Source organism: Anomaloglossus baeobatrachus, chromosome 2 (genome assembly GCF_048569485.1).
Source record: "Anomaloglossus baeobatrachus isolate aAnoBae1 chromosome 2, aAnoBae1.hap1, whole genome shotgun sequence".
Taxonomy (NCBI): Eukaryota; Metazoa; Chordata; class Amphibia; order Anura; family Aromobatidae; genus Anomaloglossus; species Anomaloglossus baeobatrachus.
The window spans coordinates 402615096-402635126 of record NC_134354.1 but is presented as its reverse complement, the minus strand read 5'-3'; the positions used below and the strand labels follow the sequence as shown (position 1 = coordinate 402635126).

The 20031-nt window shown below is 45.2% G+C and overlaps 1 protein-coding gene and 1 long non-coding RNA gene across 4 annotated transcripts in view; one reads left to right on the top strand and one right to left on the bottom strand.

The window, feature by feature from the left end:
• LOC142290176 (uncharacterized) overlaps positions 1–20031 on the top strand; it is a 65860-nt gene that overhangs the window by 9374 nt on the left and 36455 nt on the right. The window lies entirely within an intron of this gene.
• CNR2 (cannabinoid receptor 2) overlaps positions 7761–20031 on the bottom strand; it is a 47640-nt gene continuing 35369 nt past the window's right edge. The window contains exons 1-2 of one of the 2 annotated variants that reach the window (XM_075334115.1): positions 18340–18363; positions 7761–11083 (exon numbers count right to left, since the gene is read on the bottom strand). In XM_075334115.1, the coding sequence (XP_075190230.1) occupies positions 9952–11031 (1080 nt within the window). In that variant the 5' untranslated portion in view covers positions 11032–11083; positions 18340–18363 and the 3' untranslated portion in view covers positions 7761–9951. Of the gene's footprint in view, positions 11084–18339; positions 18364–20031 lie in introns of those variants that run through there. The other variant, XM_075334114.1, reaches the window with a different exon arrangement.

Here is a 20031-nt window from a genome sequence, read left to right as displayed (position 1 = left end):
CCAAACCCAAAAAAAAATATTTTATTTTCAATATTTTGTTGCGAATCCTTTGGAGGCAATCACTGCCTTAAGTCTGGAACCCATGGACATCACCAAACGCTGGGTTTCCTCCTTCTTAATGCTTTGCCAGGCCTTTACAGCCGCAGCCTTCAGGTCTTGCTTGTTTGTGGGTCTTTCCGTCTTAAGTCTGGATTTGAGCAAGTGAAATGCATGCTCAATTGGGTTAAGATCTGGTGATTGACTTGGCCATTGCAGAACGTTCCACTTTTTTGCACTCATGAACTCCTGGGTAGCTTTGGCTGTATGCTTGGGGTCATTGTCCATCTGTACTATGAAGCGCCGTCCGATCAACTTTGCGGCATTTGGCTGAATCTGGGCTGAAAGTATATCCCGGTACACTTCAGAATTCATCCGGCTACTCTTGTCTGCTGTTATGTCATCAATAAACACAAGTGACCCAGTGCCATTGAAAGCATGCATGCCCATGCCATCACGTTGCCTCCACCATGTTTTACAGAGGATGTGGTGTGCCTTGGATCATGTGCCGTTCCCTTTCTTCTCCAAACTTTTTTCTTCCATCATTCTGGTACAGGTTGATCTTGGTCTCATCTGTCCATAGAATACTTTTCCAGAACTGAGCTGGCTTCATGAGGTGTTTTTCAGCAAATTTAACTCTGGCCTGTCTATTTTTGGAATTGATGAATGGTTTGCATCTAGATGTGAACCCTTTGTATTTACTTTCATGGAGTCTTCTCTTTACTGTTGACTTAGAGACAGATACACCTACTTAACTGAGAGTGTTCTGGACTTCAGTTGATGTTGTGAACGGGTTCTTCTTCACCAAAGAAAGTATGCGGCGATCATCCACCACTGTTGTCATCCGTGGACGCCCAGGCCTTTTTGAGTTCCCAAGCTCACCAGTCAATTCCTTTTTTCTCAGAATGTACCCGACTGTTGATTTTGCTACTCCAAGCATGTCTGCTATCTCTCTGATGGATTTTTTCTTTTTTTTCAGCCTCAGGATGTTCTGCTTCACCTCAATTGAGAGTTCCTTAGACCGCATGTTGTCTGGTCACAGCAACAGCTTCCAAATGCAAAACCACACACCTGTAATCAACCCCAGACCTTTTAACTACTTCATTGATTACAGGTTAACGAGGGAGACGCCTTCAGAGTTAATTGCAGCCCTTAGAGTCCCTTGTCCAATTACTTTTGGTCCCTTGAAAAAGAGGAGGCTATGCATTACAGAGCTATGATTCCTAAACCCTTTCTCCGATTTGGATGTGAAAACTCTCATATTGCAGCTGGGAGTGTGCACTTTCAGCCCATATTATATATATAATTGTATTTCTGAACATGTTTTTGTAAACAGCTAAAATAACAAAACTTGTGTCACTATCCAAATATTTCTGGACCTAACTGTATATATATATATATATATATATATATATATATATATACAGTCATATGAAAATGTTTGGGCACCCCTATTAATGTTAACCTTTTTTTCTTTATAACAATTTGGGTTTTTGCAACAGCTATTTTTGTTTCATATATCTAATAACTGATGGACTCAGTAATATTTCTGGATTGAAATGAGGTTTATTGTACTAACAGAAAATGTGCAATCCGCATTTAAACAAAATTTGACCGGTGCAAAAGTATGGGCACCTCAACATAAAAGTGACATTAATATTTTGTAGATCCTCCTTTTGCAAAAATAACAGCCTCTAGTTGCTTCCTGTAGCTTTTAATGAGTTCCTGGATCATGGATGAAGGTATATTTGACCATTCCTGTTTACAAAACAATTCCAGTTCAGTTAAATTTTTGGTCGCCGAGCATGGACAACACGCTTCAAAACATCCCACAGATGTTCAATGATATTCAGGTCTGGTGACTGGGATGGCCATTCCAGAACATTGTAATTGTTCCTCTGCATGAATGCCTGAGTAGATTTGGGGCGGTGTTTTGGATCATTGTCTTGCTGAAATATCCGTCCCCTGCGTAACTTCAACTTCGTCACTGATTCTTGCACATTATTGTCAAGAATCTGCTGATACTGAGTTGAATCCATGCGACCCTCAACTTTAACAAGATTCCTGGTGCCGGCATTAGCCACACAGCCCCAAAGCATGATGGAACCTCCACCAAATTTTACTGTGGGTAGCAAGTGCTTTTCTTGGAATGCCGTGTTTTTTTGCCTCCATGCATAACGCCTTTTTGTATGACCAAACAACTCAATCTTTGTTTCATCAGTCCACAGGACCTTCTTCCAAAATGTAACTGGCTTGTCCAAATGTGCTTTTGCATACCTCAGGCGACTCTGTTTGTGGCGTTCTTGCAGAAACGGCTTCTTTCGCATCACTCTCCCATACAGCTTCTCCTTGTGCAAAGTGTGCTGTATTGTTGACCGATGCACATTGACACCATCTGCAGCAAGATGAAGCTGCAGGTCTTTGGAGGTGGTCTGTGGATTGTCCTTGACTGTTCTCACCATTCTTCCTTTCTGATATTTTCTTGGCCTGCCACTTCTGGGCTTAACAAGAACTGTACCTGTGTTCTTCCATTTCCTTACTATGTTCCTCACAGTGGAAACTGACAGTTTAAATCTCTGAGACAACTTTTTGTATCCTTCCCCTGAACAACTATGTTGAATAATCTTTGTTTTCAGATCATTTGAGAGTTGTTTTGAGGAGCCCATGATGCCACTCTTCATAGGAGATTCAAATAGGAGAACAACTTGCAAGTGGCCACCTTAAATACCTTTTCTCATGATTGGATACACCTGCTTCAAAGCTCAATGAGGTTACAAAACCAATTTAGTGCTTTAGTAAGTCAGTAAAAAGTAGTTAGGAGTGTTCAAATCAAGAAATTGATAAGGGTGCCCATACTTTTGCATCGGTCAAATTTTGTTTAAATGCGGATTGCACATTTTCTGTTAATACAATAAACCTCATTTCAATCCAGAAATATTACTCAGTCCATCAGTTATTAGATATATGAAACTGAAATAGCTGTTGCAAAAACCCAAAATGTTATAAAGAAAAAAGGTTAACATTAATAGGGGTGCCCAAACTTTATCATATGACTGTATATATATACATATATATATATATATATATATATATATATATATATATATATATATATACACACACATGCCCGACCCTTGCAGGCAAACACATTGGATGTTATAATAGTCACCTGTGCTGGAGGTACTTAGTAAATCAAATGTTAACCTGAATAAATTAAAAAAGCAAGCAAGGTTTAGGATGAATATAAAGGCAATGGGAAAGCTGGGTTCCTAAATAACAAAAGAATCCAATAATGCACAGGTGACTATTATAACAGCCAATGTGTTTGCCTGAAAGGGAAATCCATACTGCTTCAATATGTGCCTTTAATTTTGTTTATTGTATTTACATGCACAGATGAATGCTTGGTTTATTGGGTGCTATTGATTTTGATACAGGAGACAAGCATTACATCTGTTGTCTCTATCTGTATAGGTTGGGTCTATATCAGTACATCATTTATTGTATACTGGGGAACAGTGGCGTAACTTGATTTTGATGGGCCCCGGTGCAACGTTCAGACCTGGGCCCCCTCTCTACGTACACCGACACTTGGGGTATGGGATAATGATGCTGACACTTGGCTCTTTCCCTCAGCACCCAGCTTCCCTATGTTCTGATATTCATCTTGTCATCGGCACCCAGCTTCCCCATGCTCTGCTATATGCACATCAGAGCATGGGAAAGCTGGATGCTGAGAGATGTATAGCAGAGCATGGGAAAGCTGGGTGCTGAGGGAAAGAGCCTTTTCCCCCAAGACAAAACGTTCCCATCCCATGCTTGTATCTTTGTTCCCCCTTGTATATAGTTCTCCAAATACTATAATGGCCCCCACATAGCCTTCCATATAGTATAAAGAGTCCCACATAACCCTTCATATATTAGAATGCAGCTCCATAGTTCTCCATGTACTATAATGCACCAAAGTCCTCCATGTATTATAATGCATTTCCCATAGTTCTCTATGTATGATAATTCACCCCATAGTCCCACATATATTATAATTCACCCCATAGTCCCCCATATATTATAATTCACCCCAGGCCTCACATGTATGATGCAGCCAGCCCCCCATGTATAATGCAGCCAGCCCCCCATGTTCCATGTAAAATGCAGCCAGCCGCCCATGCTCCATGTATAATGCAAGTTCCCCCCCGTGCTCCATGTATAATGCTGGCAGCCCCCCCCCCCCCCCCATGCTCCATGTATAATGCTGGCAGCCCCCCATGCCTTTATGTATAATGCAGCCAGCCCCCCATGCTCCATGTATAATGGAAGCCCACCATGCTCCATGTATACTTCTGGCAGCTTCTTCATGCTCCCTGTATACTGCTGGCAGCACCCCATTGCTCCCTGTATACTGCTGGCAGCCTCCCCATGCTCCCTGTGTGCTGCTGGCAGATCCCCCATGCTCCCTGTATACTGCTGGCAGCTCCCCCATGCTCCCTGTATACTGCTGGCAGCCCCCCATGCTCCCTGTATACTGCTGGCAGCCCCCCATGCTCCCTGTATACTGCTGGCAGCTCCCCCATGCTCCCTGTATACTGCTGGCAACCTCCCCATGCTCCCTATATACTGCTGACAGCCTCCCCATGCTCCCTGTATACTGCTGGCAGCTCCCCCATGCTCCCTATATACTGCTGGCAGCTCCCCCATGCTCCCTGTATACTGCTGGCAGCTCCCCCATGCTCCCTGTATACTGCTGGCAGCTCCCCCATTGCTCCCTGTATACTGCTGGCAGCCTCCCCCATGCTCCCTGTATACTGCTGGCAGACTCCCCTATGCTCCCTATATACTGCTGGCAGCTCCCCCATGCTCCCTGTATACTGCTGGCAGCTCCCCCATGCTCCCTGTATACTGCTGGCAGCTCCCCCATTGCTCCCTGTATACTGCTGGCAGCCTCCCCCATGCTCCCTGTATACTGCTGGCAGCTCCCCCATGCTCCCTATATACTGCTGGCAGCTCCCCCATGCTCCCTATATACTGCTGGCAGCTCCCCCATGCTCCCTGTATACTTCTGGCAGCTCCCCCATGCTCCCTGTATACTGCTGGCAGCTCCCCCATGCTCCCTGTATACTGCTGACAGCTCCCCCATGCTCCCTGTATACTGCTGGCAGCTCCCCCGAGTATGCACTGATTTAAAAAAAACAAACAAGTTTTTACCGCTCTCCTCGTTCCCCCCGCTGCTGTCCTCACGTGTCCTCGTTTCCCGCTGCTCCATCCTCATCTCTCCTCCGCTCCTCTGCAGCTACGGTCGGCATCCTCCCGCCCTGCGCTCTGTGATCTGAGCACAGCGGACCCACAGGAGTGACGTCACCACGCAGGCACAGAGGGAGAATGAAGGGGCGTGGAGCTGCACGGGCAACTCAACGCTTCTTTATTGTTGCTGTGTGTGATGACGGGGAAGGGGGGTCCAGTGTCAGCGGCGGAGGCACCGGGTCATACAGCGGCCGCGTGGTCTGCGCCATATCAGCGCAGCTCCTCTCACAGAAAGGAGCTGCTTGCTGATCTGCAGAGCGGGCCCCTAAAAGCTGCCAGGCCCGGTCGCAGTCACGACCTCTGCGACCGCGGTAGTTACGCCCCTGCTGGGGAATTATCCTTGATGTTATGTTGAATTTTGTGAGAAGATGCTGTTGTGTATAATCCATTGTCATGGAAGGATTTTTAATGTTTTTAACCCTGTACACACATGATTTTGTTACAATAAAAATGTAATATTTTGCACATGACATTGCCAGCATATATTTGACTTATTTACCAATATGGAATTACTGGTGCCGTTTGAATACCACCTTGTTTTGTTGTAGTCTCCCTATGCTAGGTATCTGGCACAGAATTCCTTGTAATTATAGGTGGGGCTCATATTCCCCCTCTTCTTTTCAGTTTTCTGAAAGTAAGCCCTCGTCTCCACAAAGGCGTTAGAAAAAACATTATTTTTCTTAGAAATGAAATACATTTTTCAGTTTAGGCTAAAACATTGCACTATAGACTTACATCATGATCAGAAAGAAATTCATTATTGTGGTTACTTTATTTTTATTATATTACATGAAATGTGCAATATATAATAACTGAAATTAATAGAAAGAATTGCATTAATAAAGGTGATGACAGTTACAAAGTTACTTACACAATTACTTATAAATATTTAATTCTACAATTCTTTTATTTACTGTATAACACAGTATTATTTTATCATAACCATAACTGCATAATACTAGCATATAGAACAATCAGAACACTCGTTGAATAACGGTTTATAGACATTGCTAGGATAACTGTTTTTCTATAAAAACATACTGTGACAAATGTGTAAGAATGTGCGTACTTGACTATTATAACAACCAGCAATTGGACTGTTGTAAACTATACGATATTCTTTTATGTGCCAGATTTTACAATGTCAAATCCATATAGCTGGGCTAGAAGAGTCATTTTGTAGCACAAAAGCTTAATTTATTGCACTACAACCGCATTCATTGAGTCATATGCAATCTTGTGGACTACAGCTATCTCTCAATACGTGAAATCAATCAGTAGCACTTCAAAACAGTGGCTTAGAATGAGAAAAAACAATGATCACATACAGTCAGGGCCAGAAATATTTGGACAGTGACACAAGTTTTGTTATTTTAGCTGTTTACAAAAACATGTTCAGAAATACAATTCTATATATAATATGGGCTGAAAGTGCACACTCCCAGCTGCAATATGAGAGTTTTCACATCCAAATCGGAGAAAGGGTTTAGGAATCATAGCTCTGTAATGCATAGCCTCCTCTTTTTCAAGGGACCAAAAGTAATTGGACAAGAGACTCTAAGGGCTGCAATTAACTCTGAAGGCGTCTCCCTCGTTAACCTGTAATCAATGAAGTAGTTAAAAGGTCTGGGGTTGATTACAGGTGTGTGGTTTTGCATTTGGAAGCTGTTGCTGTGACCAGACAACATGCGGTCTAAGGAACTCTCAATTGAGGTGAAGCAGAACATCCTGAGGCTGAAAAAAAAGAAAAAATCCATCAGAGAGATAGCAGACATGCTTGGAGTAGCAAAATCAACAGTCGGGTACATTCTGAGAAAAAAGGAATTGACTGGTGAGCTTGGGAACTCAAAAAGGCCTGGGCGTCCACGGATGACAACAGTGGTGGATGATCGCCGCATACTTTCTTTGGTGAAGAAGAACCCGTTCACAACATCAACTGAAGTCCAGAACACTCTCAGTGAAGTAGGTGTATCTGTCTCTAAGTCAACAGTAAAGAGAAGACTCCATGAAAGTAAATACAAAGGGTTCACATCTAGATGCAAACCATTCATCAATTCCAAAAATAGACAGGCCAGAGTTACATTTGCTGAAAAACACCTCATGAAGCCAGCTCAGTTCTGGAAAAGTATTCTATGGACAGATGAGACAAAGATCAACCTGTACCAGAATGATGGGAAGAAAAAAGTTTGGAGAAGAAAGGGAACGGCACATGATCCAAGGCACACCACATCCTCTGTAAAACATGGTGGAGGCAACGTGATGGCATGGGCATGCATGGCTTTCAATGGCACTGGGTCACTTGTGTTTATTGATGACATAACAGCAGACAAGAGTAGCCGGATGAATTCTGAAGTGTACCGGGATATACTTTCAGCCCAGATTCAGCCAAATGCCGCAAAGTTGATCGGACGGCGCTTCATAGTACAGATGGACAATGACCCCAAGCATACAGACAAAGCTACCCAGGAGTTCATGAGTGCAAAAAAGTGGAACATTCTGCAATTGCCAAGTCAATCACCAGATCTTAACCCAATTGAGCATGCATTTCACTTGCTCAAATCCAGACTTAAGACGGAAAGACCCACAAACAAGCAAGACCTGAAGGCTGTGGCTGTAAAGGCCTGGCAAAGCATTAAGAAGGAGTAAACCCAGCGTTTGGTGATGTCCATGGGTTCCAGACTTAAGGCAGTGATTGCCTCCAAAGGATTCGCAACAAAATATTGAAAATACAAATATTTTGTTTGGGTTTGGTTTATTTGTCCAATTACTTTTGACCTCCTAAAATGTGGAGTGTTTGTAAAGAAATGTGACAATTTCTACAATTTCTATCAGATATTTTTGTTCAAACCTTCAAATTAAACGTTACAATCTGCACTTGAATTCTGTTGTAGAGGTTTCATTTCAAATCCAATGTGGTGGCATGCAGAGCCCAACTCGCGAAAATTGTGTCACTGTCCAAATATTTCTGGACCTAACTGTAGTTCTACTTCACATTACTTGTCTTATTTACTGCGCTATTCTATGTCCTTTTCTGTATACAGTGGAACCTCGCTTAACGAGTAACCCAGTTAGCGAGAATTTTGCTGAATGAGCAAAGCTTGCTGTAAATTTGTGACTCGGTTTACAAGAAAGCTTTGCTGTACGAGCAAAATACTCACCACACACACTTCTGGTTCCGTACATCCACCGCGCTCTGACCCGCACTTGCATTCAACACAAATGCACACAAACGCACACAAACACGCACGCACACACATACAGTATTATGCTCACCTTACCTTCTGTTCCATCGCCGGCCTCATGATTCTTGTAGTTGGTACATCGCAACGAGGGAGGAATCGCAAGATCCAGGAGGCCGGCGATAATATGTGTACCTTCTGTTCCATCGCCGGCCTCCTGGGTCTTGTAGTTCGCCGGTATAGGCTGTGTATCGGCAAGCATCGCGACGAGGCAGGAACTTCCCCTGTCAGCTGCTACTCAAAAGCAGCGCGCTGGCCAATCAGAGGCAAGCGGCTCCTGCCTTTGACATCAGCGCTCTGGCAGCGGAAGTTCCTCACTCGTCGTGATGGTTACCGATTACACATCTTGTACCGGCGAACAGCAAGTTCCAGCAGGCTGGTGATGGAAGGTAAGGTGAGCATAATATGTGTGTGTGCATGCGTGCTTGTGTGTTTGTGCCTGTTTGTGCGTGTTTGTGTGTGTTTGTACGTGTGTGGAATGGCAAAATAGGGGACCAGGATGGGACATTTAACAAGTTGTGGAACGAATTGTCTGCATTGCAATGATTTCCTATGGGAAATCTTGCTTTGCTGAACGAGTAACTTGGTTAACAAACACACTCCCAGAACAGATTGTTCTCGTTAACCAAGGTTCCACTGTAAATATGTGACTTTTCAGATCTTGTGTTATACCATGCCTGATGAAGAGACCTGAGTAGTCTGGAAAGCTTGCTATTATTACCATCTTTTCAGTTAGTCATTAAAAGGTATCAACCACTGAGGACTCTCAGTTCTTTGAAACATTTTTTTATGATCACATAATGATTTATAGTCCATGTTTGTGCCACTTGGCTATTGCCCACCATAGTAATTTGACACTGTAGCTTTGCATAGAAATGAAAATACATAAAAAAAAAATCTTCTGGTTCCATTAATGTGAAAGATAGAGCTACACAGTAACAATCTGATTATTTCATTGACTAATAGACACACTTAAAATTACCTTGAGAATGGTGGTGCATTGAGATTGTTAGGTCGATCATGCAGCATATAATTCTTGCATACGCTGGCTAGGGAATATATCAAGGCTTTTATTGATAGTTTTTTGGTGTCCAAAAATTGCAGATTTAGACTTCTGCTGTTTTTATGCAGAAATGTTCGATTTTTTTTGCTATTTTATGCTTTTATTGCTAGTTTTAAAAAAAATGGGGGAGAAAGTGGGCATGGATCACTATTCAAAGGAGTTTTAAACCAGATTTATGAATTACTACTTTTTAAAAGGTTTCAACTTTCACTCTAGTAGAAAAATGCTGTAAAATGCACAGAACATCATGGGTTACTTACATTTTTTTTGCATATAACAGTGAAGTAGTCACAAGTGACTTAAAAAATACCCTCATTATAAATTTCCCCCACTGACGTCTGTATCACAAACTGTGTCATCACAGGTCGCCTCGAAAGCCATGTTCTTCTCGGTTCCATCCACTTCTTGCTGACTGTCAGATAGCGGCTTCAAACATCTCAGCTTTCGCAGGAGTCTGATTAACCTGCGTCGTAACTCTCTGCTTCGCAACGCATAGAGTATTGGGTTGACCATGGAGTTAACCAAACAAAGAGTGCTACAAAATGCAAACACAGCCTTTATTCTTGCATTTAGTGTGTATATGAGGCTGTGGATCATAAGGATGAGAACTGGACTCCAGCAAACAATTAGCACCATTAATACAAGTGCTAGAGTTTTGGCCAACATGATGTCCAGTCTCACCCGGGCTTGTCCTTTTTCTGCTTGTATATTATGCTTCTTCATGTAGCTTGTATGCTTGTGTGCTTTCCACAGAATATGGCAGTAGGAGAATATTATAGCACTGAGAAGTATCACTACTAATACAATCCAACTGGACAAATATTTATTGCCAATCAGGGGAAACAGTTCTGAGCAGGTAACTTCAAGGCTACAGCAATTAACACCCATGAGAGGTAAATATGAGATGATGGTGGTACTGATCCACATTACTGTCAATGCCAAGAGTGCTCTCTTTCTGGTCACCATTACCTTGTATGCAGATGGCTTATGAATACAAATGTACCGGTCAAAAGCCGTCAGAAGTAAACTTCCAAGCGATGCTGTAAAGGACAAGGTGACACCACCAAGTTTGAATAAAAAGACTGCAGGAGGGCCAGCACCATGGTAAACATGGAAATCAATGAAGCTGTAGGAGAATATAAGGCTTGCTAGTAGGTCTGCTGTAGCCAGACTGCTAATAAACAAGTAGGAAGGTTTTTTTCTGAGACGGGAAGAGGTAAAAATCATAGAGAGGACCAGTGTGTTTTCCAGAATACATAGTGCACCCATTACAATGCAGATAGTTGCAATGAAGATTTTCTGTGTGTTGCTGTTCAGGATCAAGTAGCACTGGATGTCTATGCCTTGGGTGGAACATCTTTTAGAACTATTGGCGTCAGTGTCACATTGATTCATTGTAAAGTTTTTGACTATTCCAAATTATTAGTGGAGCAACTTGCTATAGACACTGTGGGAGAAAACAACATTGTTAACTATTTAGTTATACATGGATTTTTATTCACAATGCATTAAAATTGATTTATTATATAACCATCTGTTTATATTCTCAACTAACATGATGTAAACAATTTAGGCAAGATAAAGCTATATATTCACACCTAAATTTGCTACCTATAATATATAGTGCATTTTTCGTGTTTTGCTACCTCACAACCTGTAATTTCCCTGTTTTTTTGAGGGTTTGCATTAATTAATATAAATGACATACCTACAACTGTGAACATTTGTTTTTCTTTTTATTGTGAACCAAACAACAAATAGGACAAAATAATTGAAAACTTTAGTGTGCTTAATTATCCACCCCCTAAAGTAAGTGCTTTTGTAGAGCTTTCTTTTACGACAATTACAGCAGCAAGTTCCTTTGGATAAGTCTCTATGAGCTTTCTATATCTCGTCACTTGGATCTTTGCCCATTCCTCAAGGCAAAACTGCTCCAGCCCTCTCAAGTTTTATGGTTTTCTCTGGTGAACCTCAATCTTCAAGTCTGACCACAGATCTCAATTGGATTTTGGTATGGGCTTTGACTAGGCCACTACAATACAGTTACATGTTTCTCCTTAAACCACTCGAGTGTTGCTTTAGCAGTATGCTTTGGTTTATTGTCTTATTGGAAGGAGAACCTCCGTCCCAGTCTCAAATCACTGGCAATCAAGAAATAACGTCTGGAACACCATTCTGAGTCTGAACTGGGTGCAAAAATCAGTCTCAAATCACTGACAGACTGGAACAAGTTTTGCTCAAGACTATCCCTGTATTTCGCAGCATCCATCTTCCCCTCTTTTTTAGCCTATTTTCCTTGTCCCTTATCACAAAAAACATCCCCACAGCATGATGCTGCCACCACCATTTTTCACTATGGGGATGGTGTTCTTGTGGTTATTAGCTGCATTGCTTTGGCGCTAGATATAGCGTTTATGTTGGTGGACAAAAAGTTAAAATTTGGTCTCATTTGACCACAGTACCTTCCTCCATACATTTGGAGAAATGAGCCTATTTTCGCTTGAAATGCGTTGACATTTCTTTGCTCTGTACCCGCCCTAACAAGTTTTGTTATGGGCTGTTTAATTTTGCTTAAATAAATGTTTACATTTTATTTGCTGGTGCTGGATTTTTTCACCTCCTATTTTGTACTTCACCTGCAAGCCGAAGCAGGTTGACCATGCACCACCACCCTAAATTTTCTCCAGTGAGTTGTGCATTCCTTTCTCGCCTTTTCATTGGGGGACACAGACAGTGGGTATTATGATGTCTCCAGGGAGGCGTGACACTAGATTGAAAAAGTGTTAGCTCCTCCTCCCACAGCATATACCCTAGCTAGGCAGGAAACTAGCTCAGTTTTTTCTAGTGTCAGCAGGGAGGCTGACATGTCTGGCCTTGCCCTACCAGGTGCCTCAGGCCAGCTTATTTTGTTTTTATTTTTTATTTTGTTTTTTCTTAATCATTCTATTTTTGATATGGGGCAATACCAGGGTGCTTTGCTACCCTCGTTCCCCCCGCGTACGGGCAGAGAAAACCTGGCGTGCACAAGCCGTCTGTCTTCCCTCGCGCCCAAATGGTCGGGTCTGCGTACCCCTCCAGGCTCCCTGGAAGCACCTCCCACCAAGGTAGCTCCAGAGGGCTAAGCAGAGCCGAGGACCTGCTTCAGCCTTGAGCCGAAGATGCGTCCCTGAGATCCCCGCATCTATCACCGACGCGTCTTCAGACGGAGCCAGGAGCAGGTAGGGAGACAACGAGTCATCTGTCCCCTGCATTCAAACCGCCGCCTGGAAAGGCGCCGGTGGGGCGATGCAGGCCGTGATCCCGGGGAGCATCATTAATTTAGCCCCCGGCTTCAGCCTGCATTCTAGCAACGCCCCCTCTCACTGCTCTGGAAGCCGCTCCCTCACTCAGGAGCAGCTCCTTTCCGATTGGCCGTCACGTTTAGTCCCAGCCCTGAGACCAATCAGTCTCCGGGGGCCGTCTCTCTCCTCCAGGCTACCAGGAACACTGGACGCCATTTTCCACGTGGAGAGCAGACACGGGTGAGATCGCCTCCTTGGCTCTGCACTTCTGCAGCACTATATACCGCTCTGCTCAGCGGTATATCGCTGTCTCTCTAGCAGTGTGCGCCTGCTGGCTAGCGGTGTATATCAGCTACTAATGGTATATACTGGCTCTGCCTGCAGGTATATGCCGACTGTTTGACAGTATATGCCATTTTGCTATCGGTATATACCGGCTCTGCATAGCAGTCACTTTATAATACTGCTAGTGGCTCTTCACTCATAGTAACAGTGGCATATCCCTATATAGGGCTGTAGGACTCTGTTGCTGACATGTAACCGCAAGGGTGATAAAGCTTCCCAGGCGTCCTCTACGGACCTGTACTATGCTTGTACCACCTGTGGACGCTCGTTTTCTAATGGCTGAAGCTATCAGGGGCTGGGGCTGCTGTGCCCCTACTACCGTGTCACAACAGACCCAGTTGCCGGACCAGGAGGCCGCGCAGGTTTTGGATTCTGCCCCGGCCACCGGCCAGGCAGCACCCCCATCTGATGACGTTCTTCCTGCATGGGCTCTTCTAATGTCTAAAAGGATAGATGACTTTGTCACTCAGATATTCCAAACCTCAGGCAGCCTTAACCCGGCTCAGCTCCTTCAGAGGAGCCCCCCTGCTTCGTCTGGTCCTTCTTCCCCAGAACGTAAAAAGGCTGCTTCCAAGAGGCGCCATTGCAACCTCTACGCTTCTTCCGACTCGGACGATGGTCAGTCTGACCCGGGCTCTGTGACTTTTAGTAGTCACGATTCCCAAGACTCTGACTCTGATTCAGATGCCCCTTCTGAGTCTAGGCATATAGAAGACACACTAATTTCAGCTGTCAATCACTCTTTGTCGATTTCTGATCAGCCTCCGGACCTGACTTCTCAGTCGGCAATCAAGCGGGCCAAGAAGCCTCCTAAGTCCTTTGCCCAGGATCCGTTTTTTTGTCAAATCGTGTTTAAACGGTGGGATCACCCTGATAGAAGGTTTAATAAAAAACCTTTCACTTCATCCGCTTATCCTTTTCCATCTGAAATGTTTAAGACCTGGTCAGTACCCCCCATTGTGGACCCGCCAGTATCCAGGCTGGCTAAACACACGATTATGTCCGTTTCAGACAGCGCGTCTCTCAAGGACTCGTCCGACCGCGCAGTTGATGCGGCGGTCAAGTCTATTTTCCAGGCTTCAGGCTCCTCTCTTCGCCCCCTGTTTGCCTTGACATGGGTCGCGAGAGCTATGGGTGTGTGGAGTAAGAACCTACGCAGGATGCTTCGCTCTTGTAATATTCCTATGGAGGCTTTTGAGATCCTTGATTTGATCTCCCTAGCCTCTAATTATTTTCTTCACGGCTCCCTAGATGCAGTTAGTTTGTCAGCCCTAACGGCAGCTAATGCTGTTTTTGCCCGCAGAGTCCTGTGGCTAAAGATATGGAACGCGGACAGTGCCTCCAAGAAATCCCTGTCCATACTCCCCTTCCATGGTCTTCGCCTGTTTGGAGAATCCCTGGACGAACTCATATCTGAGACGACGGGTGGAAAAAGTACCATTCTACCACAAAAGCGGCCTGTATCCAGGAATTTTAAAAAATCTTCTTGGCGCAGGCAGTCCTTTTGGCCCGTCTCCCAAAAACCTTCAGTACAAGGATCGTCCCAACCCTCAGATCGAGGATCCGACCCCTCAAGGGGCTCTTCTTGGCGTTCCCACTCCAAACAACCTAAACTTAAGGGACCTCGCCCTGCACAGCCCCCCTCAGCATGACGCCAGGTATCCCTCAGATCCAACTCCTGTTGAAGGGCGGCTTCTGCTTTTTCGTAATATCTGGCTAGACCACACTCACGATGCTTGGGTTTGAGAAATAGTCACCTCAGGTTACAAGATCGATTTCCATTCCCTGCCGGCCAGCAGGTTTCTGCGTTCTCGTCTCCCAAAGTCCGAAACGCAATGCCAGGCCTTATTTCAGGCCATAGCCTCGTTACAAAAAGCAAACGTTATCATTCCAGTGCCCCTGGAACAGAGCGGCAAAGGTTTCTATTCAAACCTTTTTGTCGTTCCCAAAAAAGATGGTTCTGTCCGCCCTATCCTGGATCTCAAAAGACTGAACAGATTCATACGCATTCGGACCTTCCGAATGGAGCCATTGAGAGCAGTACTAGCCGCCATTGAACCGGAAGGATTCCTAGCCTCCATAGATGTTCAAGATGCTTATTTACACATTCCCATATGTGTATCCCATCAACGGTTCCTTTGTTTTGCCGTAGGACACCGTCATTACCAATTCCGGGCCCTCCCCTTTGGACTGGTTACTGCACCTTGGGTCTTCACAAAGGTCATGGCGGCCGTCATGTCCATTTTGCACCCCAGAGGCGTTCTGGTCGTTCCCTATTTGGACGACCTACTTGTCAAGGGGAGCTCTCCTCAAGTTTGCTCAGAAAGCGTGCAGATATGCTTAGACACGCTGTCAAGGCTAGGCTGGCTTATCAATTTCAACAAGTCATCCCTCATTCCTCGTCAGCACATCACCTTTTTAGGTATGCTGATAGGCACGGCTCAGTCCCGGGTTTTTCTTCCAGAAGACAAGAGGTCTTCCCTCATCCGGGCCGCCCAATCCCTCCGCTCCCGCCGTCACACATCCTTTCGGAATGGGATGAGAGTGTTAGGCAAGATGGTGGCAGTCATGGAAGCTGTGTCTTTTGCCCAATTCCATCTGCGCCCTCTACAACTGGATCTTTTATCCTTCTGGGACAAGAATCCAGCTTCTCTAGACCGGTCAGTCCGCTTATCTCGGACTGCGCTCCACTCCCTTGTCTGGTAGACTCATGTTTCATCCCTATCTCAAGTGAAGTCCTTCCGTCCTGTCCACTGGCAAGTAGTCACGACAGGTGCCAACCTCATTGGCTGGGGAGCGGAGTTTCTCCACCACACTGTTTACGGACGCTGGCCTCCCGCCGAACGCTCCCTTCACATCAACATTCTAGAGATCAGAGCCATATTTTTGGCCCTTCAGAACTTTCAGCCCTTGCTATTGGGTCTCCCTGTTCGGATCCAGTCAGACAATGCCACAGCTGTGGCTTACATCAACCGTCAGGGAGGTACTCGCAGCATGGCAGCGATGAAAGAAGTATCCAGGATTCTTCTTTGAGCAGCGATACACATTCCCATTATTTCAGCTGTCCATATTCCGGGAGTAGACAACTGGGCTGCAGACTTTCTCAGCAGACAGGGTCTAGCGGCAGGGGAATGGTCCATCCACGACGAAGTGTTCCATCAGATCACTCTTCGTTGGGGACTCCCAGATGTGGACCTCATGGCGTCTCGGATGAACGCCAAGATACATCCCTTCATATCCCGGTCGAGAGACCCGCTAGTGCTCGGCTCCAACGCTCTAGTCTTCCCATGGTCGCAGTTTTGCCTGCCCTACATCTTCCCTTCGTTTCCTCTCATTCCGAGAGTAATCAAGAAAATCAAGGCAGAGGGAATTCCCGTGATCCTCGTGGCCCTGGACTGGCACAGGAGAGACTGGTACCCAGAGCTTCTCCAACTTCTCAGCGACACTCCCTAGCGTCTCCCCGACCACCCGGATCTTCTGTTGCAAGGTCCAATATTCCACCAGAATACAGCACAGCTGCATTTGACGGCTTGGCGCTTGAATCCTTGATTCTAGCCAAGTCAGGTCTTTCTTCTAAGGTAGTTCATACCATGCTTAATGCTCGGAAGCCCTCCTCCGCCAGTATCTATCACAGGACCTGGAAGACCTATCTTTCCTGGTGTGACCATCATCACCGGTCGCCCCTTGTTTTTTCAATCCCTGATGTGCTTGCCTTTCTGCAAGATGGTCTGGACTCGGGACTAGCCCTCAGTACCCTTAAAGGTCAAGTTTCTGCCTTGTCAATTTTTTTCCAGAAGCAGCTGGCTTCTCGCCCTCCGGTCTGTACCTTTCTTCAAGGGGTAGCGCATTTGGTCCCTCCTTATCGCCACCCCTTAGATCCCTGGGATCTGAATCTGGTTCTCGGAGCTCTTCAGCTTCCTCCTTTCGAACCTTTAAGAGAAATCTCTCTTCAACGTCTCTCTTGGAAGGTTGCCTTTTTAGTCGCCATTACCTCTATCAGACGAGTGTCTGAACTGGCGGCCCTTTCTGGTCGCTCACCTTACCTGATATTCCATCACGATAAGGTGGTCCTTCGGCCTTCCCCCGCCTTTCTTCCGAAGGTCGTATCTTTTTTCCACTTGAACGAAGACATTGTTTTGCCGTCATTCTGTCCGGCCTCGGTCCACTCCTTTGAAAAAGCCCTTCACACTCTAGATCTTGTTAGGGCTCTACGGATCTACATCTCCAGAACAGCGCCGTTGCGCAAGTCCGATGCCCTCTTCGTCCTCTCAGAAGGACACAAAAAGGGCAACCAGGCTTCTAAATCCACAATTTCTCGATGGATCAGGACTGCCATCTGTGAGGCATACAAAGCACGAGGTTCTGTTCCCCCTCAATCTGTGCGGGCCCACTCTACGCGAGCAGTTGGTGCTTCCTGGGCTATTCGCCATCAGGCTTCGGCGACCCAACTTTGCAAGGCCGCTAGCTGGTCCAGTGTGCACACGTTTACAAAATTCTACAGAGTGCATACGCATGCCTCCGCGGATGCTGCTCTTGGAAGACAAGTCCTTCAGGCAGCAGTGGCCCATTTATAAGTGGCCACTGCTCGGTTTCTTGACAGTGTTGAGATGTGTTCACTGCAGTTGCAGTCGTTAGTCAGCTCTTAGTCTGATGTTATACACTGTTATTAGTTCAGCTCCCACCCAGGGACTGCTTTGGGACGTCCCACTGTCTGTGTCCCCCAATGAAAAGGCGAGAAAGGAAATGACATTTTTGTGTACTCACCGTAAAATGTCTTCCTTGGAGCCTTTGATTGGGGGACACAGCTCCCACCCTTGTGGTTTTGGTTGTCCTTCTCCTACTGCTTTTACACCAAACTGAGTTAGTTTCCTGCCTAGCTAGGGTATATGCTGTGAGAGGAGGAGCTAACACTTTTTCAATCTAGTGTCACGCCTCCCTGGAGACATCATAATTCCCACTGTCTGTGTCCCCCAATGAAAGGCTCCAAGGAAGACATTTTACGGTGAGTACACAAAAATGTCATTTTCTCCTTTTTCTGCTATTGGATGTTCAGGCAAGACCTACAGAAATAACATACCAATCCACCGGTATTCACTTCCATTGTCTCCTGATCTTCGAGGTTACCATGAACACAAATTAAGTTGGTGGTAATAGAATAGGCTCCAAAGGCATGGCAAATCTCCTGAGCCACAACCTGTGGAATATAACATGGACATTCAGTACTGAGAGTAGCTTCATTTGAAAAGCCATAGGGTTAATAATGGCTGCTATTCTATATGGACCGATAAACCTAGAGCCCAGAGCCCCAGATGAACACTTTCACCTGATCTTTTTAGTGAACACCTATACACAATCATTCACACACAGGTCCGGATCTGAACGTTTGTTCCCAGTCATATGTTTGTTAGGAGTATGTAAACCACCTAAAGGACAGACAACAGAAGCATATCCTCATGCCTTCAACACCTTACCCTCAGGAACAGGACACTTGGAAATAACCACCCCTCTACACCGAGACCCAAGCATCGTCTGAAGTGGGGATAGAATATCGCCCCTTCTTTCTGGATGCACATTAGTTACCTCTAACAGTAAAGAGGGTGTAGATTTTATAAGGACAGTAGAGATACAGTAGATGTGCATAAGCAATTATTTTTGCAAAAACTGCCCCAACTGATAACTTCTCCAGACCGCCAATCAATCACTGGATTGTGTTCCATTAGCCAGGAAAGACCCAAAACAATGGAAGTGGGTAGACCCTCCAAGATGTAATGGAACAGGAGCTCTTCGTGAAGAGTCCCTGTGCGCAAGTACACATTATGTATGACTTGGAAAAAACCTCTCTTCCTGAGAGAAGCAGCATTGATGGCCAGTATGGAAATGGATCTCGCTAGTGCACTACAGGAATTACCGTGGATCCGAGCAAAACAAGAATCCACCAAGTTGGCTCCAGCTCCACTGTCCACCAGAGCAGAAAAATTCTAAGTTTTGGTGCCAAAAGCCACATCAGCAGTTATGGTGAACTGGGGGACGCGGCTTTTTAGAAGATGTTACCTTGTTTGAGTACAGGTGAACAAACCCTGGTATGATGACCCTTAAGATCACAGTAAAAACATGCCCCCGTCCCACAGTGAATCACAAGTGACGTAGTCTAAAAGAAGGCCCCTCCCAACTGCATGGGTTCATCAACGTACTCCGGTAGAACTTTCTTCCTAGTGAGAACAACAGGTGGTAGAGTCACTGTGAGTCTATCCCTGAGACATCTGTTACCCTTATAGCAAGAGTTATGGTGGCCTCTAATGAATCTGGAGTCGAATACTGAACAGGTGAGTCCTTGAGCTTACCTGACAGACCCTGACAAACATGACTCCTAAGAGCAGGATAATTCCACTGGGTGTCAGTTGCCCACCTACGGAATTCAGAGTAGTACTCCTCAACCAGCTGTGCCCCCTGCTGGAGCTTACAGAGTTTAGACTCCGCAAGGGAAATGCAATCAGGGTCTTTATAGACAAGGGCCAAAGCAGTATAAAAAACTCATCAACTCACTGTAACGACTGAGGGTCATTTGGCAGAGAGAAGGCCCAGGACTGGGGATCTCGCTGAAGGAGAGAGACTACAATCCCCACTCACTATTCCTCACTCCCTGAGGAATGAGGGCGGAGCTTGAAATATAATTGACAAGCTTACATAAACACCATGAATTTATCCCTCACCACAGAAAACCTGTCCAAGAGGACAATCTTGGGTTCAGATTGGCTCTAGGCGTGAACCA